General features: G+C 32.2%; 1 protein-coding gene across 1 annotated transcript in view; it reads left to right on the plus strand.

Annotated features, from left to right (window-relative positions):
- Window positions 1–25,712, plus strand: part of LOC115891161 (putative fatty acyl-CoA reductase CG5065) — a 49,809-nt gene extending 24,097 nt beyond the window's left edge. Inside the window, exons 2-10 of the mRNA XM_030911805.1 lie at window positions 2,582–2,803; window positions 4,403–4,651; window positions 11,411–11,556; window positions 14,785–14,894; window positions 15,167–15,359; window positions 16,395–16,634; window positions 17,468–17,606; window positions 20,311–20,429; window positions 25,419–25,712. Of these exons, the coding sequence (XP_030767665.1) occupies window positions 2,606–2,803; window positions 4,403–4,651; window positions 11,411–11,556; window positions 14,785–14,894; window positions 15,167–15,359; window positions 16,395–16,634; window positions 17,468–17,606; window positions 20,311–20,429; window positions 25,419–25,509 (1,485 nt within the window). The 5' untranslated portion in view covers window positions 2,582–2,605 and the 3' untranslated portion in view covers window positions 25,510–25,712. The remainder of the gene's footprint in view (window positions 1–2,581; window positions 2,804–4,402; window positions 4,652–11,410; window positions 11,557–14,784; window positions 14,895–15,166; window positions 15,360–16,394; window positions 16,635–17,467; window positions 17,607–20,310; window positions 20,430–25,418) is intronic.
- The last annotated feature ends 2,227 nt before the right edge of the window (window positions 25,713–27,939 follow it).

Consider the following 27,939-nt stretch of genomic DNA (forward strand, 5'->3'; position numbering starts at 1 on the left):
ACTTTGCATGACTAAAACGCATTGCACCATTACACCTTTTACTTATTAAAATTCCTTAAAAATTGCATCCATTAATAATTTCGATAGATTATTAACTCTGACATAACTAGGTATATTTGACTCATAATTTCATAGATATATCGTCTACGGCTTGACAAGTATAGGGCAGAAAGTAATAACTTGCTAATTCTTATTTTCTGATAGTAATAATAATAAGAGTGTGAGAGAAAGGAGAATTATACACATAGTGCAGGGCTATTCATCTAAAATGGAAAGCGGTTCTACTTGTTTTCTTATAAAAGTGATAAATTTTATATGATTAGGATAGGTAGTTAATAAAAATTGTAATATATGAATAAATTGTAGTTAAAATATTACTTTCAGATTCGGTTGCATAAGTATTAAAAATATACAATTTTACAACTTGAATGATTGAACAAACACACTATGCGAAATCGTTTATTAAAGTAATTAATTTAACAACCACTTTTAGCCGACCATACCAACAAGTATGGTAGGCTATTAAGATCGGCAATCTGGTAGATTACAGTTGAGGGTTGGAACCTTTGGTGTTACGCAGCAAAATAAAATTACACTAAATCACCACAATACACCAAAACACTTTTATTTCTTCTCTTAGAATCTGGTAGGCTATTAAGGTCCGTCTTTCCGTCTGTCTGTAACACGATAACTCAAAAACCGCTAAACCGATTTTAACCAAATTTGGCACAAAAATACTGTGGCACCCGAGAATCTGGCCATTAGTTTTTGGTGGGGGTGGGGGTTGGTAAGGGGATATGGGAGAGGGTTAAAAATTTAAAAAAATCGTAACTCCAAAATTACAGTAACTAGCGAAACGCGGGTTTCAATTTAAGATTAGGAATAATATTAACATCAAAATCAGTCAAAGTCGCAGTTTTTGAGATAAAAAAATATGGAAAAATTTCTTTACTTTGGAACTGAAAGAACTGCCTACCAACTTTTTAACATATTTTAGTATGGGCGGCTATACGTGCCTCCCTCCGTATTTTTTATCATTAATGTGCATATTTCTAGATAGCTTTTATTTCATCTTAATAACTTTATCTATATTAAAATATATATGCATTTAAAAAAGACAATAACGATTTACAGCAATTTTAACGATCCAGGGGCGCATATACGTGAAGGGTAATGGAGGTAATTACCCCTCCAAAAAAAAAATGATGAATATGTTAAAATGTGATATAAAATAAAATTGTCACAAAAGAAATTAATAATATACCAATCAAAAGAGAAAATTCCGACTAATCCAGGTTTATTTTTTCCACAGTCACAATACCTTGCGCACACTGTCATTGTCATCTTAATTATTAGATATTAATACACTTGAGAGTAAAGAACGGTTCCTGAAAAATGTCTGTTTGATACGGAACGGTTTGGTAAAATACTGCAAACGTCAAATAAAATAAAAAACGTTTTCTAATTTTCAATACCTCTATTATATAATTTATCTTTTATGCATTTTTAATGTACCTATTCTCTGCTTTTACGTTTGCTTCTTCCTTTCAATGGAGTTTAATATTGAAAAGTATTTTATTAAAAAACTGCTAAACTCGTTAGACAGCTCAAGTGAAGATTTGTAGGTCCAATATTAAAACAGATCAATAATAAATAAACAAATCTAATCATTATTTATATTTTTATAGCTTACAAAACATTCACGATTACTTGTTGTCTTGTTTTTCATGTTTTCTTTAAATGTTCCTGACTTTAAGAAACAATGGCTGCATGATAAGTTTAAATGGTCCTAAAAATTCATTCTATTTAGTTAATGAAATTTATTTACTTTTACTGCCTACCTCCAGTGCTTTTGGATGTAAATACAAAATATAATTACAAATTTTAGAAATTAAATGAGAATTTCACTCGAACTTCCAATATTTGCTTAATTTCTGTCACATAAATGACATTAATTGACAAACAAAACCAGAAAACCAGCCTTCTCGCGCTTGTTAGTTTCGTGACAGTTATAACCGAATTTTTCAGAAACCGTGTTCCGTAGAAAACTTTCAGGGAACCGATTGAAACGGAACATAAAACCATAACCAAGGTAAGCAACGGAATATACCCTTGGTATTATGGTATTCTGGTATATTATCGATATTAGAATAAATAAATTACTTCTATTTTATTTGTTATTAAAATGGTCAGAATCAAGAGAGCTACTGATACCGTGTTATAAAAATATGGTGGTTAAGGGTATTTATTATATTATTATATTTTTTAATATCTTCGTTTTGAAAAAGATGCGGTTTTCATTGAATTTCACGGCTCAAAATATCTTTGTCGGTTTTTCTCTATCTAGTCAGGAAATAGTTTTCTTTGTCAAAACAACCAAATTTTGACCACCCTGTACAGTAGTATTACTTTTCATTAGTTTAATTAATTTAGATTTAAGTTCTCTTACTTAAATCAATGTAATAACTATTTGGTGTTTGTAAGAAGTAGTTTAAAAAAAATAAAATATTTTTTTTCTAAAAAAAAGAAATTTTTCTCTTGTAAAATTAAAATATTTCAAATTTCTTTTTTTTTCTTGCAGGATTGAAACAGACCAAGTAGCACAATGTCCAAGGAAACTGACAGAATAGGTGAAGTGTTTCGAAATAAAACAGTTTTCATATCGGGAGGCACGGGATTTTTAGGGAAACTCTTAATAGAGAAGTTATTGAGAGTGACCAAAGTAAAGAAGTTATATTTACTCGTCAGGCAGAAGAAAGGCAAATCATCGTTTGAAAGACTGAACGACATATTTAATCACGTCGTAAGGACCAAAGTTTCTTTTATTATAATTAATATGTGAAACCAAGAATAACTGAAACCATTAAAAAATTCATTATACAGTCCAGTCCCCCCCCCCCTAAGCTCTACAATAATTCTTTACAGTTAAGCTTCATTCAGAACCTCGCAATTAGTGGAACAAGTTTACGATCATTCACAATTAAAATTAACAGAATATCCTAATAACAGCTTCCAGTAATCTGTTGTATCCATAGAGAAAGCGTAATATTTAGCTTATAAAACAATCAGCTTTTGATTTCTAACCACAATTTCTCTTGGCGGAAGCTAAAAAGACCAAAATAACATTTCTCGCAAATTTTGAAGTATAATTAGTGGAAAAATTAAAGTTTAATAACTTTTTCTACTAATTGAAAATGTCTACCACTAATTTTGACGTTCTGAATGATTACATTGAAATTAAAGAAACAAACTTCTACGCTAATTGAAACCACTAATTTATTCCACTACTTGCCACGTTCTAAATGTAGAAGTTTGTTCCTTTAATTTCAATGTAGGCATTCGGAACGTCAAAATTAGAGGTAGTAATTTTTAATTAGTAGAAAAAAGTTAACAAACTTTTAACTTTTCCACTAATTATATTTCAAAATTTGCAATGAATGTCATTTTGGCATGATTGTAGCCTTTGATTATCATCCGTTAAGAGAAATTGTAGTTAGAAATCAAAAGTTGATTGTTTTTAAGCTAAATATTAGTCTTTCTCTATGGATACAACTGACTACCGCAAGCTGTTGCTAGGATATTCTATTAATTTTATGTTTTTAGACATTGTGAATGACCGTAAACTAAAAAGTATAAAGTGTAATTAAGCTTCATTCAGAACCTCCGAATTAATGGAATAAATTAGTGGTTTCAATTACACTTTATACTTTTTAGTTTACGATCATTCACAATGTCTAAAAAACACAATTAAAATTAATAAAATATCCCAGCAACAGCTTGCGGTAGTCTGTTGTATCCATAGAGAACGCATAATATTTAGCTTATAAAACAATAAACTTTTGATTTCTAACCAAAATTTTTCTTGACGGGTGATAATCAAAGGCCAAAATGACATTCCTCGCAAATTTTGAAGTATAATTAGCGGAAAAGTCAAAAGTTTGTTAATTTTTTCCAATAATTGAAAATTACTACCACTAATTATGACATTCTGAATGCTTACATTTAAATTAGCAATTAACAAGCTTCTCCGCTAATTGAAACTGTAGTGTATTTTATTATTTATTGTGGTTGTAGTTTGCGCGTGTGCAGTGTGCCACACCTATAGACATCGGTGCTGTGCACGGCTCACTTCTACTCTATCCTTCAATCAAAACTACTAATTTAATCCACTAATTTCGAGGTTCTGAATGAAGCTTTAAAACCACTAATTTATTCCACTAATTGCCAGGTTCTGAATGCAGTTTACAATATGAAATTATGCAAATCTATTACAATCCACCGTGACATTTTTTTAAACCCACTGCAAACATGTAGTTCTAATTTCTAATCATGTTATAATTTTGATGATTAAGACTATATTTTTTGGTGTCAAACTTCTTAGGCAATTATTTTTGTTTTTTAGATTTTTTCGAAACTAAAATCAGAGAATCCGGACAGTGTTAAAAAGTGTCAAATTATAGTGGGCGATGTGATTCAGGAAAACCTAGGAATAAGCGAAGGAGATCGAGAGCTACTTCAAAACGAAGTAAACTTCATTTTTCATTCGGCCGCCACTACCAGGTTCGACGATACACTTAAGGATGCCGTTATCATGAACACCAGAGGTACTAAATATATGTTGGATCTTGCCAAGGGATGTAAACACCTCGAAGTGAGTACCAAAGACATTTACCCAAAATCTATACTATAAATAAAACAATAATTTCTAGTTCGATTTTAATGATCTCGGATTTGTTGAATTCGTCTCTGCCCCGAATAGCAGAATAAAGCTTGATTTTCATGCATCCGTTATCCTTGATATGATGGTCCGACGGCGCTGTCATTAGTCATAGCGTTTTCGCGCCACTTTTCATCCGTAAATGTTTTACTCCGGCCCGTCAACGGAGAAAGATCGTACGATAACGGACCTTTTCACACTTTTCTGACAAATTTAATCTAACCTTAATAAAAATATAATAGTACAAGAGCTGGCACCATCGGGAAAACAAGAATTATAAGAAAGCTGGTACTTTAATGTATATTTTGCTATGCTATTCTGACCAAAGTGCGGACCGTCTGGCTGCCGGTAGACTACTGCGGTTTACTACTGCGCATCACATCTGCACAGGGTATCCGATTTTTGTGTGTTTTATGGGATTTCTCGTTTATGATTAGAAGTACAATTATGCGATTTTCACATTACTTTGCTACTTTTTTATGAAACTAAATATGCTAGACATAGGTTTGTCCTAGCCTCCTTAGTTCCTGAAATACAGGGCGAATTTGTGATGAGAATTTGCGCAGTAGTGAACAGATCTTGAATTCAGATATGATTTGCAGTAGTGAACGCAACGTCTACCGGCAGCCAGACGGTGCACTCTGTTCAGGAGAGCATACCAAAAGATATATTAAAAAAACAGCTTTCTTAAAATTCTCTCTCGAAAACCTAGCTCTTAGACTATAAGTAAAACAGCGAAGTCGTTATGGATATGAAAAGATAAAATGACACCCATCAAAAGCAATTTGTATATCCGATGAACGGAGGCATGAAATTGCAATCAATTTAAAAACTGCGTAATTTTCTAACCAATCGAAGTATTTAAATTCAACCAATAAAATTAAAAATGTCGTGGCTGCGGAACGTAAGACAGTGGACAGGCATTAGTCACATACAGACGTTGATCTACACAGCCAGAGATAGGGAAGCCATGGAAAGTGTGGTCGCAAACATCCATTAATGGATAAGCAGAGAAAGAAGATGAATAAAATTAGTCGGACAACGGATGCATGAAAATCAAGCTTAAAGCCCTAGCTACACGTCAAAAGAACCAATCAGATTTGTACAAAATTCAAACAGCTGTCAATTTTAAATTTTGTGCAAATCTCATTGGTTCTTTTGACGTGTCGCTCGACAATATGATGTTCTGAGAACGGGGCTTAAGTCTCGAAAAAAATCAAGAAAAAGTTTATATCATAGAAAATAATGTAAATATTGATTGATCGTATCTAAACTCAAATCAACTGATGAGTTATACCTGTAAAATGTAAACCTGTAGCAATAATAAAAACAAAAATATCTACGACCATCGACAAAACCATCTTTATGCTTGTTTATCTTTAAGAAAGGTTAAATTCTCAAATCTGAATCAAACTGGTCAAATTCTTAAATCTAACGCTCCTATAAGAATAAATGCAAAATAATGCTAATTTATTCGTTTGAAACTTGTACAAATTATTTTTTTTCAAAAATATTATAAACAACTCTCAATATTATGTCTTGTAGTTAAGTTAGGTCATTTTCTATAAATATAGGGATAAATTATTAATGAGAATTCTTTTACCGGGTCGGAATAGCTATGTGACAATAACATCCATTTAATTCTAAATAAAAATAAAATACGAACACCTGATTTAGTAAAATTATCTACATGAAATAATTTAATTAATAATTTAATTAAAATAATTAATGTGTAAATTTAAAAGGAATCCCATCAAACATATAGAACTTAAAAAAAGCAGTGTGTGCACCATGTGCGCATTTATGAAGTGAAACTTCTTACTAAGAGCTATTAAATTGAAGGATTTGAAGGACATGTTTGAAAAAGTGACATATAATGCTGTTTTAATATACAGGGTGGTCCGAATTGTATTCCGGAAACTTCGGCAGCATATTCTGCATATAAAAATAAGTGAAAATGTTCGTATAAATGTATGTCCTAAAATGCTTAGTTTCGGAGATACAGGGCGTAGAAGTTTTATTTTTATTTCAATTTTTTACAAATAATTTCTGAAGTAACGTCAATATTTTGATGAAAATTGGTGTTTGCGAGTTTTTTGATATGAGAAATTTGATTTTGATGTCAATATGACTCCCATTTGTAGGGGGCGTCACCTACATGTGTTTTAACTGTTTCAAATATTTATAACTTTTCGTCTGTACCTATATAAAACTACTGACTTATACCTATATGCTATTATATATGCATGAAAATTTACTTCTTAGCACACAGCCAGAGGATATTGGTGCCACATCAGATACAGTATCAAGTATATTATAATGATTTACTTATCTTTAAATCAAATGTTTTTTGTTCAAAGCCTCTAGCCAATATCCGGACAGTTCAAAATTTCATGCGATTTCCTATGTTTATAACGACGTTTAACCACCCGGTATAAAATTAATTTGTGGATGCAGTGTAACAATGATGGAAAAGCAATGTACAAAATAATGTACTAAACAAAAAGAGTGTTGAGTATCCCTGTTAACATAGATAAATATTTCAATAAAAAATAAAATAAATATTATAAGTAAAATCAAATGATTATTAATATAGATTAACTCAAAGAGCGCGCGAATATAATATAAGCGCAGATTTTATCATATTCAAAATTACTATGTACGTAATAATAATACGGTATATGCATTTATTATTAATTCATATGTCATAATTAGTATTATATTACATGTCAGTTTAATTTTATGCAGGTGCAATAAACGACATGATTAATATGAAATATTGACTTCGGCACATTAAAATTACCTATTTGAAATCTTTATCCATCGCTAACAACTGGAGATGTTAACGATTGGTTTAACGATGTTTTTAATGCTGAAATTGAAAAAGAACGTAAGAAGTATTAGTAGGGGAGCCCGAGAAGCATCATGTGACTACCAAAACTGTATTTTTGCTAGATAACTTGGTCAAAATTCGGTAGAAATCGGTAGATTGGGTATTTAACACGTAAGTTTATTAAGACGCGCTAAAAGTAAGTCGTTTTTGAGATATAAAAAGATACTTGAAAAATATAAACACCCAAAATTGTATATTAAATATTAATACACAGGATGAAACTCATATAAATAAATTAATAAATATCGTTCTAGACCCAAAAAATAATAAATTTTCCATGGACGTTCTTGCGAAGCCCATCCGAGTAGGTATACCGAGTGCGTCTCAAAAGTATAACTTTTTTATTTTTTCAGATAACTAAACGAGATTTGGTTTGGGTATATGACATAAATTGGATTGACTGGTTTGGGTATATGACATAAATTGAATTGACTGACCTATTCAACTGTTTTTTGGTCACTTCCTGTTTTACCGGAAACTACTTCAAATTATTTATTTTTAAACGACACCGTCAGTAATTTTTTGCTTTATTCGATAGAATATGACATTCTAAATAGAATGACATATTATCATATGTCAACTTTTGACATTTTCACATATGGTTTACTTGGAATACGAACAAAAAAACATTTAAATAAACAGTAATATATTTTATACAGTACGTCTGTCCGTTCTGTAGCTACGGGGTATCCGTGAGAGGGGAAACGATATTCTCTCGATGTTTTTCGTAAAAAATTAGACGACGCGTCCCATCAATAAAAATTCGAGAAATTTGCAAGTAGCCAATAAAGTGAGTGGGCGGAGCGATTTGCGGTGACGTACTGGTCAAGTCGACGTATAAAATATATTGCTGTTTATTTAACTGTTTTTTGTCCGCATTCCTTTCATAGACACAGATCCAGCAGACGTACTGTACGTCGACTTGACGAGTACGTCACCGCAAATCGCTCCGCCCACTCATTTTATTGGCTACTTGCAAATTTCTCGAATTTTTATTGATGGGACGCGTCGTCTAATTTTTTACGAAAAACATCGAGAGAATATCGTTTCCCCTCTCACGGATACCCCGTAGCTACAGAACGAACAGACGTACTGTAATTATTGCCGACAGATTTGTCTATCGCTGTGTTAGTGTACTAAACGAAATTATCGTCCCAAATTATTTGTCAGCAATGTATCTGCCAAAGTTTCAAAGTTTCTGCCAAAAAATTTCCTTTATGACATAAACTAGCAGATTTTTCGTTGCAATTTCTGCAATTCAAACTCCACCTATATATATATATATATATATATATATATATATATATATATATATATATATATATATATATATATATATATATATATTCTATATATATATATATATATATATATATATATATATAGGTGGAGATACCTATGATTTTGAGACCTAACCAAAGCGTATGATTCTATCCCAATAAAACAACTTTTTCACGTACTCAACCGGTCACCAATAAATATTACCCTAATAAAAGCAATAAAGGAAATCTACAAGAACCCGCTAGCACGAGTTAAAATTGGAGCCGAACTCACAACATCATTTAATATAAGTAAGGGCCTTCGACAAGGATGTGGTCTATCTCCAATTTTATTCAATATTTACTTAGATGCAGCATTGGAACAATGGAGACGAAAATGTAGTGGAATGGGCATACCACTCGAAAATAAAACAATATATACCATTCACTACGCCGACGAACAAGTAATACTGGCCCGAGATGTAGATGACATTGAGTACATGTTTTAGAAGAAAATTAAATGAGGGGTATGATAGATGAGGTTTACAAATAAATTTTAAAAAGACAGAATATCTATGCGTCGGCAACAAAGGACAAGACCTAGAAATGGAAAACGGAAACAAAATAAAACCATGTACAGAATTCACATACCTAGGTACCAACATACATAATAATGGAAAAAGCGACAATACCATCAATAATAGAATCAACAAAGCCAGAAACATTACAGGGGCACTAAATTCTATTCCTTGGCAAAAAAATATAAATACCACAACAAAAACCCGCATATGTGACACTATAGTTAAGAGCACACTTACTTATGGCGCTGAAGTATGGCAGATGAGCAAGTCCATAGAAGGAAAGCTTTTAGCAACTGAAATGGACTTCCTCAGAAGATCGGCAAGAAAATCAAAATTGGAAAAAGTGCGAAATGAAGAAATAAGAAGAATAACGAAGAAAGAGATCACCATCATAGAGGAAATCCAAAAAAACAATTAATCTGGTATGGGCATGTAAACAGAATGGGAGAAGAGAGGCTACCAAAGAATATAATGAAATGGATCCCAACTGGAAAAATAAAACGAGGAAGACCCCGAGAGACATGGTTAAAGGGGGTAACAAAGGCAATTTCATTGCGCAATTTACAAGCCGATGACTGGATGGACAGAAGGCAATGGCGGCAAGGAACCGGAGGGCGGATCACGCTGTAGAACCGGACTTATATATATTTCTGCAATTCAACGATAAATTGGCCAAATCGGTCGATAAAACTGTTCGAAAAAATGTATAATCACGTAACCAATCATTCCAATTAATACAACGTTTTATATATCGTTTTTTTCATTTATTGTAGAGTGATTGAAAAGGTAGTACATCTACGAGTAACAGATAAAGCGCTCTACTACTAAGGCAAGCTAAAGCAAATAAATCATAATTTAAATGAAAATTACTTTCTAGGATTGTTGATCAAAAAACACTTTGAACTTGTAGACCGAAATGCACACGAAATTCAACAGCGTTGTCACATTTATGCATCAATCTCTTTTTGACTCATTCATATAGAAGTGTTAAAGTATGTACGATTGTAAACAAATAGTATTTTATAAAAGGGTTGTTGTGTCTCCCTTTTAGTTAAAAATTGGTAAATCCCTACTTGAGCTCCCCTACTATAGGTATGCATATTCATAAATGCAAACTCGTTTTATTATTAAATAAAAGCATATTCACTTTGTATCCATTATATTGATCATGCTTTTTTTTATTTGATTAGTTTGAAATTTATCTAGATCGCTTTCTATTAAAAGAGAAAAGGGCTCTACGAAGTAATAAGCATTAAGTAACAGCGCATTGGTCGGTATGTACGAGATACGTAAAAGTAGGTTAATTCAGCTATATTAAGAATTTTCTGAAATTTCAAATATTTATTTACTCTGTATGGTTTTACATGCCAATTATATACCAACCATTTATACGATTCATAATATAGGATGATTCGAGAAAAATGTCAATGAAAAGTGTAAAGTATTTCACAAGAATTTAAACACCGATATTGTTGTTGTAGATTGCATGGAAGGAGGAAAATTAATCACGGCGGACTTAGATTGTGTCCCCCTTTTTTGAGTTATAACTCATCATACACGCTCGGGGCTTTGACAAAAGCCATTATCTGAGACAGTTTTATTGCACCAATGAAGTTTCGTGCGACTGATATCGGAGATTTAACCTCTATAAAACCGTCTCAACTACTGGCTTTTGTCAAGCTCTGAGACTAAATGATGAGTTATAACTCGTTATAACTCAAGAAAGGGGGACACACAATAGATATGTAAGGTCGCGGTGATTAACCTCCCTCGCATACATTATTCTACATTCTACAATATATAGATGAAGATCCACCAGGAGAAGATATTGTCCGTGAATTTTGAAAAATATATTTTTTATTTTTGGATATCTAGCATGTTTCTTCTTTTCAAATTTGGTATCAAACATAGCTGATATATTCATTGGATATTAATTTACAAATTTCTATTTTGTTTTCAGCTATTTATCCACGTGTCTACTGCGTACGCCTTTCCGCATGAAAAGATACTTTACGAAAAACCCTATCCACCTCCGGCTAATCCCAACGAAGTATTAAATGGTTTAAGTTGGATCAGTGATGACGCACTAGAAGGATTTTCAAAAAAGTATGTTAGTATTTATTCACTTTCTTTTAATAACTTAATTCCAATTCATTTATGTTCGTGTTATAATAATCGATATTCGGGAAATATACCGCAATGTCAGTAGTAATTCTAGACGAAAATGATTATAATGGTCATTGACGGAAACAGTACTGGGAAAATAGATGGTTATTTTTTGTTATCTATGATTTGGAGAGTTGTTAGCTCCGGACCTTGTTTAGCACCCTCAAACTCCCAGTGGATGTCATACCATGAATGTACAGCTTAGAGAAACACCTTTCTGTAGTACTGAGCACCAAAAATAATTGGAAGACAGAAACATTTGCTCAGTAGTTAAAAGACCATATCATAAAGTGGTATATAGTTGTATTTGGACCGAAAATTAAATACTCCGTAGCCTTGGGCACCTACCCCAGCAACCTTCAGAATCGGAAATCGCTATCGAAAGATGCTTATCTTAGATGGGAACTCTTAGAATCAAAAACAAGAAATAACCATCTTATAAACGTCGAGAAGTCTTAAAAGCGATCAAATCAGTATTCATCAATACGAAGTTGGTCTAAGAATGCCTAAAGTCCTCCTACCATGGGTGCCAGCCTACCAAGTAATAGAGGGTAATGAAAAAACAAAGGATATAGCTAGAAAGGGAGCGAACACTCCACTAACTGAATCAGAACAATTCCGCTTCCCAAGTGGAAGCCAACTTAAAGCAGAACTCATGAACCTGAAAGATTCCATCCGTAACCTGGAATGGTGTAGCGTTTTTTATAAAACATTACCACTGCGAACGGCAGCTTTTCATCGGAGAGCAGTCGTGGATAAGGTATTTCACTAGAGAGAAAACTAATCAATAACAATAAACAAAAAAATACAGATATTGGGCGCCAGGCATGTACAGAGAAAGAAAACACAGTTGTATATTACTTAAAACTAATGACTATATTTATTCATGATGTTCTTTGCTGGTACATGACATTGTAAAGTTCTAATAAATATATAGTGGTTATATGTCAAAAAAAATGGTGTTAAGAGTTGTACTAAATATCTATGAAAACAACTACGATAAAATACAAGACATGTAAAGTTTAAGAGAATATATGAAATGTAGTACTTTAATTAATTTGATATATTTTATATGATGTTAAATCGAAGATGTTGCAATCCGTAGAACTCTAGAATCTATGTTTTTATTCATCTGTTAAAACAGTGCAATAATAATATCTATAAAGTAATAATACCATTACAAGACGTAATGCAATGAAACCTAAGATCTAAATTATATTTCAAATATTAAATCGACATGAATGTTCTTAACAATCTAACCACTAAACATAGTCTGTACGATATTACTTAAGATGTACGTTATTATTTAAGACTGAAAATGTTTTAAATGTTAAATGTAAAACTAGAACTTAAATCTACACTTAGCTGTTCTTTATGTAATCTTGCTTCAAACAGTAACAGCGTGAGGTGGGCTCGCATCTCTGTACTGTCTGTCGACGATCCTGTTGGCCAAAACAACAAAAGGGGCCAGAATGAGGACACCATGAATCACTACAGCCGTAGCTACTGACTAGGCTTAGATATGGGAGCGAAGCAGCATGGGGCTTACACTGTATCCATACTGTGGCAATATGGGGATACTACCCGTACCTTGGAACACTACTAGGACCTTGGATAATGCCCGAACCTTGGAATCAATACATAGATATGGGACACCTGCCCATACCTTGGACACAATCCGTCCATAAGATAACGGTACAGGGGAACACTACCCGTACCTTGGACACAGTCCGTCCATAAGACAATGTACGTCCATAAGATAATATACGTCCATAAGATAATGTACGTCCATAAGATAATGTACGTCCATAAGACCCTAAAAATACGAAACTCTTCTTTAAAATCAAACAAGGTCTAATATACAAAATGAACCTACCTCGAATTACTTCCGAGGGCTCAATAATAAACAAAGAAACTGTCCTTTCTTCCATGTAACATTCTGGAGGACAAAAGAAAAGAGACGCCAACGTGCCAGCAAAATACAAATACAAGTTAAGTTGGGACATCCAAAACACTACCCTAAAAATATGGATCTAAAAGGATAATATTTCATCTTTACCTGTTGCTTTGAAATAGCAGCTGATTCAGATTATACAGCAAGATTTAAATAATCACCATTTCTAAAAGCCGGGATGGTTAGGTTAGGCTACAAAGCGCTAAAAGCAAAAGTCAGTCCACAGCACAGAGAGTTGACAGAAGCGATGTTGACAGCGCCTTTACAGAGCGATAACAGGGTTGTGTCAAACGATAACAGGGTTGTGGACTAGAGAACGTAAAAATTACGCCAAGCGCGTCAAATAAATTATCAGGCCTGAACGATACGGAATCCTGTGATGATAGGCCAGACATCATATATTATATATAAAAAAGACATGTAACGAACTAAAAACGTTACAATGGGAATCCCCCAACGGTCTAAGACACTCGAAGAAATTTCTCAGAACTTACCACCGAGAAAAATCAAAAACTTTCCTTGATTTAAGTAAGAACAATTCTCGGATTGTTACGAGGTTTCTAACAGGACACTGTCAGCTCAATGAACACCTCAGTAGAATGAAGGTTAGAAACAACGGCGAATGCAGATTCTCTGGGGAAAATGGAGAAACAGTAGTGCACCGAGGCAACAACCATTCGTGCCATAAATTTTGGAACGACTGATATTGCAGATAGAGAACTAACCTCTGTAAAACCGTCTCAGATACTGGTTTTTTCCAATGCCCTGAGACCGTATGATGAGTTATAACTCAAGGAAGGGGGGCACAATAGAGCTCTAAGATCGCAGTGACTAAGTTGCCATATAATCTACATTTACAACGTGTATTCCAAAATTAATATATAATATATACAAATCAGTTCATAACGTTCTTCGCCGTCTTCTGATTTCCAGTCTCCATTGGTCTATGTCTGTCCAGAGGTTTTCATCTATTCCTCTTGTTCTGATGTCCCCGTCTATTCCTTCTCTCCAACTCCGTCTAGGTCTCCCTCTCTTTTTTTACCTTGTGGTGTCCAATTGAGTACTTTCTTTGGGATTCTGCTCTCTTTCATTCTTTGTACGTGCTCGTACCACCTGTATTGGTTAATTTTGATGTCTTCTGTTATTCTGTGTTTAACGCAAATTTATTATATTCCATTATTACAAATGTTTCCTAATTTTTTATTCAATTACAGAATACTTGGAAATTGCCCAAATACCTACACATTTTCCAAAGCCCTTGCTGAGGACCTAGTCAATCAAGAAGTAGGAAAAATGCCAGTAATAATAATACGCCCAGCTGTAGGTAATATATTTGTAGACATTCTTTATATTTAATAAAATAGCTTTGCACGAATAGTTTAAGCAGCATGGGTTTCATAGACTATTTTTATAATAAATAATACTGATATTATTATTTTATTAAAACAAGCTTTTATATATTTTTTTCTCAATGAGTGTAATATATTTTTATGTTTACATATTTTACTGTGTTTCGGATTGTTAGGCCTTTTTCAAGAGATATTTACAACTAACCAACTTAATTCATCATTTCATTTTTTTATTATGTTGATTTAGTTATACCAACATTGGATGATCCTATCCCTGGTTTCTTCAACAATCTCACCAGCCCAATGGGTATATTCATTGGAGCAGGAAAAGGAGTTATTAGAACGATGTATCTGGACAGCAAATCTTTTGCCAATCTGGTACCTGCAGACTCTACAATAAACGGTACTCTGATATCCATCTGGGACTACTTAACAACAAAGTAAGAAAAAATAACAACGCTATTAAATTGCACTATATACGATCGTTAAAAAACGACGTTAAAGACGATTGGGGAATGAAAATCGATGATAATTTTGGCGAGGCCAAGCCCTATTGTGTTAATTTTGACAAGTTTATTTCTAAAACTAAAGCTTTGTCATATGAAAACTAGCTGCAGCCTTTTGTACTTAACAACACCACCATTGACGTCGTAAAATCTGTAAAATTCTTAGGGCTTGTTGTAGACAATTCTCTGAAATGGGACATGCATATCGACGCTTTGTCGAAAAAATTAACAAAACTAAACAGCAGAACTCATTGCCAGGACTTTTTAAAAAAATTAAAAATATTAACTCTTCCTTCCTTATTTATATTTGAATCCGTTTGCCTAATACGTAAGCATGTATCAGCTTCTCAAGCAAGGCCATTTCACACTTATCCTCTCAGGAACGCGGAGCAAAATCTTTATCTACCTACCCCACGCTCAGAGTTGGTTAAACGTTCAATATTATACAACTCGAAAAAATGCACAATCATCTGCCATTTGAAATCAAATCCATAACATCATTTTCTTCATTTCACAAAGCATTGAAATCGTATTTACTAGACAGTGCTTTCTACGCCGTAAATGAATTATATTTTGATAATCGAATTTGATCTTGTAAACACTGGTCTAATGTTTGCAATTGCTATATTTACGAATGACATCGAAATAAATTTATTTAGAGGTTATTGATATTTACTATAAACTAACTAAATGTTTTTGAATATTATTTTTACTTTTTTATTCTTTGACTGTGTAAACATTTATAAATGTTAAACAATAAGATTGACAATGTTATTTGTATAATGTTTTGTATTCTCTTTTGTTCGTTGACTTTGTTTAGTTTACCTTTGTCTACAAATTGTAAATGTTTTGACAGTAAAGGCATTTATTTATTTGTCATTTTTAATAAATGACGTCTAGAGATTGACCTCGCCGAAATTATCATCGATTCATACGGTATTAAATCTGTATACGTATTTTATATTTTAGAAAACAATATGTATTTAATCTGTGCGTACCTTTGGAGGATATAAAACTAAACTGGGAAGAAATAGTAGAACTAGGGAAAGACGTAATTTATAACAGGATACCGTTCAATGGTATTCTGTGGTATCCAGGTGGATCGATGACAAAAAGCAAAGCGTGGCACTATTTCAATTTCGTACTGTTTCAAATAATTCCTGCATTTTTTATTGATGGCTTATTGCTTTGCTTAGGATACCCACCAGTGTAAGTATAAATTTGCGTATTTTGATAATTAATATTATACCGAGTGGCAAAAAAGGAGTAATATATTTAAGCAAGTAGGGGTAGTATATTTCGACCCCGAAAACACGATTATGAAATTTTTTTCGCCAAAATTTTTTTTGAAAATTTGGATTTTTTTTTAGTTCAAAAGCATTATCTCTTGATAATATGGCAACATAGGTAGTAGCACAGTAGTAGATTAAATTTCAAAATAAAAACACTAAATCACCACAATATACCAAAACACTTTTACTTTTACACTGGACGCGCGTTTCGCTAACCATGTTAACATCATCAGCAGATGATTATAATCAACCAGATTATAATCATCTGCTGATAATGCTAACATAGTTAGCGAAACGCGCGTCCAGTGTAAAAGTAAAAGTGTTTTGGTGTATTGTGGTGATTTAGTGTTTTTATTTTGCTGTGTAACACCAAAGGTTCCAACCCTTAACTGTAATTTAAGATTAAATTTACAAGAAAGAACACCCAGAAAATCTAATCCATCCTTCACAACCATGGTAATATCAGAGATTACCAAATTATACGGTGGGAAAATTTGCGATGAACAGGTAGTTCTAAAAAGTTTTTTAAAATAAACAAAAATCTTTTTTTGCGAAAAAAAATTCATTGGCGTGTTCCTGGGGTCGAAATATACCACCCCTAAAAACATTTTTTGCACTTATTTAAGACTCACACTGTACAGATGTTCTTTTTTTGTTACTCCGTATATTACAATGGTAAAATTAATGTGCTTTAGTATATTGTGGTGAATTATTGTGTTAATTTGATTATATTATTTGGTCCATTTCTAGACTGCTCAAAGTAAACAACAGACTGCACAAAGGACAGGAAATGTTCGAGTATTATACGACAAGGGCATGGTACTTTAAAACAGATTACCTAGTTCATATGAGAAAAAAATTAAATAGCACAGAGAAAAAGTTGTATAAAGTGAGTACATAGTATTAACAAAAAAGTCAGTCTTCAGAGAATATCTACTCAGGCTGACGCACACAGAAAGAGCAAAACTATTTTAGTCAAGAAGTCAGTTTTTGCCTTTTATAAAAACATTATATCTCGAAGCGAATCAGAATGTTTCATTTGCAATCAAATATTTGCGTCAGCAGATACAAAACAGGCCGTGACTAAAAATGTTTTATCATAAAACGTCGCGCCGATAAGCCTTACTGTGAATAACGAACTTAAAGCTGCCTTCGCTTGGAACTGATCAGTGTGTCCATTTAATTTCCCTTTAAGCATCACAGGAAAATACATTTAGTCAAAAACGTTTTTGACTAAAACGGTTTTGCTTTTGTGCTCTTGCTCTGTGTGCGTCCAGGCTAAAACAACCATTTAAAATTTAGTTGTCGGGTTATTTGGCCAGACCATGCAAACCATGGCGCCGACAAAGGCAGTCTCAAAATTAAGAGCCCTTCCAAACGATTTCGAACATACTAAACTAGGTTTTACAATTGACTAAATTTTGATTAGGCTTCAGAATAATCCCGAAACTAAAAAAATAATCTGAAATTATTGGTGGAAGCAATATTTTTCAAAAGTGACAAAATTTTTTTAGAAGTGAGAGTTTCCACCAAATCTCCATGAATATCATCTTGGCATCGTTGATCCATACTTAAAATAAGCTGCTTTATATCGCTTTGATTCAAATTTTCTCAGATTTGGATTAGCCTCTAATCCACCGCTTCAGATTTTTGGTGCGAGTGGTTCTACATCGAAGCCTATTTTTTTACCTATAGGATATAGGTTCTCAAATGCATTTAGTTCTGGCACTACTTAATTTGGACATATTTCCATTATTGGAAGAATTGAAATTTGGGGGGGCAAGGTAAAAATGAATAAAAAATTGAAACACATTTTTGGTAATTATTGGAAAAATTGGAAATCGTCCGATTTTCACCAAAATTGGTATACACATTCTTTCAGAAAAACGGAAAATAATTTCAGTATCAAATTTTTCTTAATTTCTCATATTTTTAAGGTTTTCTAGCACATATTTTGTTAGGTATTCAATAATCAATTATGTTTTTGCTATTTTCTGTTACTTTTTCAACCCATTCTATGCATAATAGAGGAAAATTTGCTAAAATAAATTTGTAAACAATCTGAAAATGTTAGGTTATAGCTTTGTTCGGTTCTTAACAAGAATGTTATTACCGATTCTGAACCGTCCTAGAACTCTGCAGGGCATGAGCAAATGAAATAATGTCTTCATATTTCCTTCTGCGCATACGCATCACAGTTCTAGGACGGTTCAGAATCGGTAATAAGAGAAACCCGAAGTAAGCTTATTTGTTTCTGGCATTTAAAGCAACGTTGCCAATGCTAAACCTAAATTTAGCATGTTTTTTTCGCTCATTCTGGAATTACGAAAGTCAGTCGCCAGAAGAACGGCTCCTTCCCATAACTGCTATTTTACCAACGAGATCTGACCATTTATACCCACGAAGTTGCACGAAAGAGTTTGATTGCATTGGTTATCTTCCATGCGGAGGGTGTTAATCTTTTGTTGTTATATTATATCAAAAAAAATTAACCCCCTCCGCAAAGAAGTTAAAACCAATGCAATCAAAACTCTTCCACGTAACTTTGTGGATATAGGTGTATATTTAATTATTGTCGATCTCATAATAGGTAATTTATTTAATATCCCTAATCACCCGAAAAAATAGAAGATATGGCAACGTTGTAAATTTTCAAATTTCTAAATTAGGTCTAGAATATATTTATCTCTCTCATTACATAGGAGAGAGAAAGGATATATCAAATGTCAAACTTCCATTTGGTCTCAATTTTCTTTGTTATTTTGTTAAGAAAAGTGTTTTTCAGTAAAATGTTGGACATTTTTCTATCCCCAATCAAGTGTAGCTTTTAGATAAACTATAATATAAGGAAAATATAGTGAAATTATTACTTTATAGGGCCGAAATAAAGAAAAATTCAATGTTGAAATAATTTTCCGTTTTTCTGAAAAACGGTAAGAGACCGCCAAGAAACAAATAGATTCGTAATCTACGACCTCAAAATAGTGTGTATAATAATTTTGGTGAAAATCGGATGATTTCCAGTTTTCCCAATAATTACCAGATTTTTTATTATTTTACAGGTAACACATAAAAATTTCATAATAATGATTATTTTTTTACAGATGGATGTAAGAAGATAGCTTTTATTTCTACTGTTTCAGTGCAAATGCCCCGTCTTGCCCCCCCTGTCCGGCGCCCATGCATATTTCTGATGCGCTACGGCAAATTTTGCAAAATTTGCCGTATGGAAAACTATGCGCATGCAAAACTATGCGCTACGGCAAATTTTAGTTTCAATATAGCCCCTAGCGGATTCTAGCGGTTTTTAATAACAAATCTAGCTTCAAGAGTTTTCAACCCTTGCCGCAGATACGCCGCAAATTCTTACATTTCTATAGAGACTTTGGAGGGAGGAAAAAAGCTCTAAGTTTCATAGTATTTTAGATTAAGTAAAACGTTACTGAAATATTTCGTCTTGCAGTAATCTTAACCCAGTGCCTTTGAGCACCATTTTTGATTTTTAAGTATTTGTTCTAGGATGATATTTCATGAAGATGACCGCACCACAACGGTTAACATAGTAATTACTATAAATTTACTCAAAATTTCAGGTTGACGCTGAAGGTTTAGTAATTAAAGACTATTTAGAAAAGTGCATGTTGTACGCTAGACGCCATATGTTTAAAGAAACAGACGACATGATACCCACAGCCAAAAGAAATATGAAAATGTAAGTTTTTGATTTAATTACTAGCAGATAGTGAAGTGAGGGTTTTTTTTTGTCAGTCTAGTAGTAAGTAGAGCGGATAACTGATTGACCAAATGATCTGGAATCATAAAGACAAATCGATTTGACAGTTACTGTCATTTGTTCTCTATGCTCTTGATTACATTTTGATTCAAGTATTTTCTGTATCTTCTATGTATCATACCAATTAAACTTTTCGTCACGTGATTAAGCTTCAACGGGCGGCGTTGCCCACTTTTACATATTTTTTTTAATCAGAAATAAATTAATTATAAATATATAAACAGTTATTATGTACATATTGTACATCAACAAAACTCACCTCCTTAACAACGCTTAAGAGATATACAGGCCCGGCAATGGATCTCTAGGCATAGGAATTACATGCATTGGAATGAAACGCCTATAAAAAGTCTATGCTTAAACAGAGATGGACAACAACTTCCCCGTTTCCACTTCCACTACGACTGTCTACTTAGACAAACTCCAATAAGATTTTTGGAAATTCAACAAATTTTGGAAATTCCGCCACCTCCCATCCACTCATGATACCCATCTCCCTGCCCTTTATTTATCGCCATTATTTTATTTCCCTTCCCGCGCCTCCGCACCTCGCTATTCCGACTCCCGTCAGTTCATCACAGAGTTGCCAGGTCTACCGGTTTCGTCTGTAAGCTACCGATCTACCGATTTAAAGAAAAATCTAACGATATATTCAACTGCGTCTTTAGTTTTTACAATAGAAGCACTTTTAAAAAGCTGACTTATTTGACTAAAAATTAAGCGACTGCCGCGTTGGAATCTATATAATCTGACTTTATTATTGTTTCATTAAATTTTATTTAGTAATAACACACATACAGGTCATCGTTCTGTCTAGTTGCAGAGTTACAGAGATATTCCTAAAAATCCTTATTACTCCTTATTAGGCGCGGTATTGGCGACATGCCCGAAGAAGTTGATATCTTTTGAAAAGATTTTATTTCATTCATCTACTAAAGTTGAACCCATATTTTCCCCCAAAAAATGTAAACAAAAACAAAATTTAAGTTAAGAAACAACCTAAATTCGGACAAATATTTTAGTGATTTTCCCGTCAAAAAAATATATTAATATGAAAAAAGAGTTGAGAGTTGCTACAGCTTTCCCATTGAAATGAAATTAATTTTAGATATCACTGATCAAAATTTGTACAAAGGTAAAAAGTGACTGCTACACTAATTTGTGACTGCTATCCCTACTTGTTATAGTTTTATATGTTTTTATTAATATATTAATATTATTTAATTCAATATTTTTTTTAATATTAAATAATATACCTAGCTATTTCTAATTCTTGTTATATTTATTATATTTGTATTTTATTTGAGTGATCTATTATTACGACACATAGGAATGCTAATTTTGGACTTAAATATTATATTTTATTTCGTTTCTGTACTTTTAATTTTTGTTGAAGATCTACCGAGAATTTTGTTCTCGTATGGAATTATAATCTAACAAACCCGGCAACCCTGTTCGTCTACTCCTTATAAAGTTTTTTTCGGCCTAATTCCTTTGTCACAGCCGCGGCTTTGTGAAGCGCCGCCGCCGACCGACTGTGTCGGGGCGACTGCTAGGAAGATCGTACAGTATTGCCATTTCATAGAATTGCACTTGCTATTTTAGAAATGATATCAAAGTTTTGCATGTTACTTTTCGTTTTAGAAAGAAGTTATGTGCCTAGAGAAAACATTCGTAAAATTGTTTCGTACTTTATTTAATATTTCATTAAGTAGGCAAGATAATGGGATTAGAAGATTTAGGATTTTGACAAGCCAACATAATTTCGATTTAATTGAATGGCAACACTGTCCGTCCTGTTTCTATTTTTTCGATTCTGTTCTATTAGTAGGCGGTAGCCCCCACACAAGCGTCTTAAAGACCCGCCCGGCGCCCCCTCTCGCAGAGGCTCTCTCGTCGTATCACTTCTATGATCACTTCCCCTATACGATGGTAGGGAAAAGACACTTTATCCGTCTCTGTTGCACTGCAGTGTATTTTGCAGCCTTACCATCTTTTTTTATCGCATTGAAAACCTCCTATTGCTAATATTCCTTTGCCAGTAGTGTATAGGGTATTCCCGTTCAAAATAATATTCTAATAAGGTTGCGGTGAGTTTTTGCTTTTAATTTTTAACTCTGTGGTTTTTTTTTGCATTGGCTATTAAGCTATCTTGTACACTTCGCACTAAAAGAGGTTCTAAAAAGAATAATGGTCGACTGCAAGATCTGCTAGTAAAAATGTTTGAGCTTAAATTATCACAACACAATTCATTTAAACGAAAAACTCGCAATACAAAACTGAAGTGTCAAAATGAATGACAATGTCAAGAAATGTGGCAACTTGACATTTTTTACAGCGGAAAATTTAAATTCCAGTTAGTTATCCCGGCGCCGAATATGTCCATCTACAATTCATTTAAAAATCGTGCCCTCGATTACGCAACTAAAAGTTTAATTGGTATCGCTATTAAATTTGAATATGCTATTTTTCCACTATTTTCCTTTCAAATTTTTTTTTCAGTAATATCTAGCAGGTATGTCATTGATTTATTATTATTGAATTATTAAATATAAGCTATACAGGGTTGTTCACCACATACGACACGGAGTATTGTAGCTAAACGATTAGATTTTTACAAATTGTAAGTTTTGGGTTTGTTGAAGGACTATTAGAGCTACAATTTAAAAATATTTTTACAAAATACAGAGTGTCCCAAATAAATAAAAAATATCAAAGTTGTATTTTTTTAAATGGAACACCCTGTATATTATTGCATTTTTAGTTTCTACGATTAAAATAAAGGTAAATTTGATTAAGGTTTATTACACTTAAACCTTACCATTTTTGAAATATTTTTAATTTTGCGAAATTGCAGTATAAATTTTAAGGCTTCATTTCTCCGAGGATATCAAAGTTTTTAATACTAAATATTTACTGAAGTATATATATCGATCAGTTATTGTGTTGCAATAATAAAAATTATACTACCTTATACAGAGTGTCTAAAATTTTATTTTAAATAATTACTAGCTTTAAACGGCAATAACTTATTTACATTAAATAGAACACCCTGTATATTTTATGAGAATCAGATGCACAATTTAATTGTCTATCAAATTGTATTGTACCATTTTTTCAGTAACAAATTTAATGCTTTATTTCTCTAGGCTTAAGTTTTTAAAACCAAATATTGTACTGAAGTTTTTTTATTTACTAAAATTTTTGTTGCAATAATAAAAATTATACTACCTGATACAGAGTGTCTAAGAATTTATTTTAAATTATTTCTAGCTTTAAACGGCAATAACTTGTTTAATTTAAATAGAACGCCCTGTATATTTTAGGAGAATTAGATGCACAATTTAATTGTCTATCAAATTGAATTATACCACTTTTTACCTATCCCTTCAAGTTTTCGTAGAAAATGCATTTTCTTATAATTTAGACCTCATTTATCAATATACCCATGGAATATTGACATTTTAGATTGTTTTTAAAACAACAAATGTACAAAATATACAGGCTAGTAATATTATCGTTTTTAGTAAAACGATAATATTACTAGCCCATTTGTATGCAAAAGAAAACTATTTAAATCTTTATAAAAGAGTATACCATTAATTAAATATACCACCAGTATTTCCGCCCAAATACTAATTAACTACATACTTAATTGTGTTTGTTAATAAATGATTCTAAATAAATGTGGATTTGAATCAGAAATCAATATAATAATAAGTTATGAAAATGAACGTCTCTGTTGTTATAAATAGGCATTTGTCGAAAAATTAAATATCATTTTTAAGGTGTTACTTTTTAACACACTGTCTAATACACATACATAATTCAGCTTTTTAGTATTTGGAGCAATTATTATTAATCAACGCAAACAGTCAATTAATGTAGTTTGAATACTGGAATCATATTAATTGGTCCTCTTTAACAAATATTTAAACAGTTTTTTTAATGAAATAAACGAACTATATCGACAATATTAGTATCTGTACTCTTTAAAAATTTGGTACATCTTTTAAAATAATCTAAAATGTCAGTATTCCATGGGTATATTGATAAATGGGTTCTAAATTACAAGAAAATGCATTTTCTACGGAAACTTGAAGAGATAGGTAAAAAATGGTATAATACAATTTGATAAACAATTAAATTGTGCATCTGATTCTCATAAAATATACAGGGTGTTCCATTTAAATTAAACAAATTATTGCCGTTTAAAGCTAGTAATTATTTAAAATTAATTTTTAGACACTCTGTATAAGGTAGTAAAGTTTTTATTATTGCAACACAATAACTGATCAATAAATAAACTTCAGTAAATATTTAGTAATAAAAACTTTGATACCCTCGGAGAAATGAAGCCTTAAAATTTATACTGCAATTTCACAAAATTGAAAATATTTCAAAAACGGTAAGGTTTAAGTGTAATAAACCTTAATCAAATTTACCTTTATTTTAAGCGTAGAAACTAAAAATGTAATAATATATAGGGTGTTCCATTTAAAAAAATACAACTTTGATATTTTTTTATTTATTTGGGACACTCTGTATTTTGTAAAAATATTTTTAAATTGTAGCTCTAATAGTCCTTCAACGAATCCAAAACTTACAATTTGTAAAAATCTAGTCGTTTAGCTACAATACTTCGTGTCGTATGTGGTGAACAACCCTGTATATGTTTGCTTTACATGAGCTGTCAATTGCGGAAGATAGCGGAGTTGTGCCAACTTAATTTATTTTAAAATTAATGTTCTGTACAATTTTTTTTTCGAGAATTGTTTCGAAATTTTAATAGTTTTTCTGCTAGGCCTGACAAATCCTTCAAACCAGAGATCATTAAAATCAGATCCAACCGTTCTCCAGTAATAAATTTTAGATTTTATCTACATTAATTTTGTTTTTGTTTTTCAGATTATTTGTTGTCGACAGGATAATCAAGATAGCTTTCTTCGCTTTAGTATTTTCTTACCTGTACAAATTAATATTTGGAACTAAAGTATAATAGATGAGAACAACCGTTACTTAGGTTTTTGCCCTTGATGTTTTTCTTGAAACAGAAAACAGTGTGTGATTATTTTTATACCAATAGTTGTTGAATGTGGGGGACTGGGATTGACAAAGTTCTTTGTTATACGTTTTATGTGTAATAAATATCTTGTTTTATATTTTTATAAATATTTTAATAAACATATAGATATAAATATAGTTAAATTGTTTCATTTTGAGTTTTGATGGGTTATACTCAGGGTTCGGAAAACTACATGTTACTTTTAAAAACTACATAAAATACATTACATGTAGTTAATGTAGTTTATGTAGAGGGTGTAGTTTATGTAACCTATGTATGTAACTTTCAAATATCAAAGGTTTGAGGTGAGGTTATAATAAGTTGAAGCTTTAAAAACACATAATGTATTTAAGAAAACAGAAGAAAATGGCTTTAAATATAATATTTACATCATATTGTTGCGGACCGGTGTGGACTCGACCTAATCTAACTATATAGCCCGCCCTCGGATGACCTTAACATCGCATTAAAGAATAGACACCGTAATGATTCATTCGAAGATTCGAGAAGAAACGAGTTCCACTGGAATGGAGTAGTACATACGAGAACAATCGAAACCTTCTCTATGCACCTAACGATCTATGGACTATTCTAGAGTTCTTTTAGCTGTAGGTATAAAAGCCGGCGGCTGTGGCCTAGAGAGGGCAGTTATAAATCGACAAGTGCAGTTGACGCGCTAAAATTCAAAATAAATTCTTAGTTATAAATCGTTTGTAAATAGTTCTATAAGTCTTTTATCGTTATTGCTTTTGTTAATTAGTGTTTAAATAAATTGTGACTTTCTATCCACACGGAACCGACGAAAAACGTAACAATATTATCTCTATTACACCTCATACAAAGGAAAATTATTCATAATATCAATATATAGTTTATTAACGTAGTTTTCATGTAGTTAATGAACGGGAAAAGACGTAGTTTTTGAAGAAAAACTATACGTAGTTAAGCAGGTAAATTACGTCTTAATTAACTACTTCCGAACCCTGGTTATACTACAAATTACTTGCATAAATGACTTGATACAGTTTGGCTCAAAGGTAGTAGACGTTGAATCCTCCAACTTAGCACTGAAACAAATTATTATAACCGAGAAAATTCATTTATCAAAGATTTCCGTTGATTTAAGTAAGAACAATCTTCGGATTGTCACGGGGTTGTTAACAAGATACTTTCTCCTCAATGAACACATCAGTAGATTAAGCTAAGAAATAAGAGTGAATACAGATTCCGTGGGGAAAATGGGGAAACACCAGAATACCTCATTACTGAGTGCCTGAGACGACAACCATTCATGCCATAGTCATTGGCACGAGTGATATCGGAGATGCAGTACTAACCTCTGTAAAATCGTCTCCGATACTGGCTTTTGTCAAAGGCCTGAGGTATAACTCAAGAAAGGGGAACAAAATAGATCTATAAGGTCGCAGTGATTAACTTCCCGCCTGCCATACAATCTACAAAAATATTTAGAAATTAAACTAATACATTTTATGTAGAATTTTCATTTATTGTTACATAAAGACATTGCTAAAATCTAAAATAAGAGATAATTTACTTTAAAATCACCAATAAAATTTATCAAAAAAAAGTAGAGCATAATACACTTACTAAATTTAGATAAGTTCAAAAATTCTAAAATAACTAAGATTCTGAAATAATCTTCTAATAACATGAATTAACATATAATATACTGTCAACATATTTGTTTTCAAACGTCACAAAAGTATAATTTTTTTGGCAAGATTGACAACATAAAAAAGTCATTTTAACGCCTAGGCATAATTTGGCTTAGAATTGAAGGAAGAGTTGAAATATGCAATAATATATAGGAGGTTTCATTTAAAAAAATGAAACTTTGATGTGCCACGGCTTTATGACCGATATATACAGATGGTACGACCCGGTATACTTAAATTTATTACTCGCCAATAGACATTTAAAAACCCTATAACTTTTTTGTTTAACTTTTTGCGTTAACTCGTATATTTTACCCAATAATCGACCGTTTCCGTACATATTAGCGTCCCTGTATATGTATAATTACTTACAAGTTATTATTTTTAAATATTGTTATATACTAATATATGTTATAATTTGGAACGTTTAAAATTGTTAAAAACTATTTGTGTGACATTTGAAAAAAATAGCATGTTCTATTCGGAATAAAAATGACTTTTTGTGACTCGCCTGTAATATCATGTACGTACAGCGTCGCCGCAAAAAATATCATTTTTACTCCTAATAAAACAATAAACTATTATATAGAATTTACATATAATCTACCTATAAATACAATTTCTAATCGATTAAAACTTCTGAATTCTACTGTCACGTTTACAATATGTATGTAATCTGATAAAATGC

Source organism: Sitophilus oryzae, unplaced genomic scaffold, assembly GCF_002938485.1.
Source record: "Sitophilus oryzae breed Bouriz unplaced genomic scaffold, Soryzae_2.0 scaffold_1000_pilon_pilon, whole genome shotgun sequence".
Taxonomy (NCBI): domain Eukaryota; kingdom Metazoa; phylum Arthropoda; class Insecta; order Coleoptera; family Curculionidae; genus Sitophilus; species Sitophilus oryzae.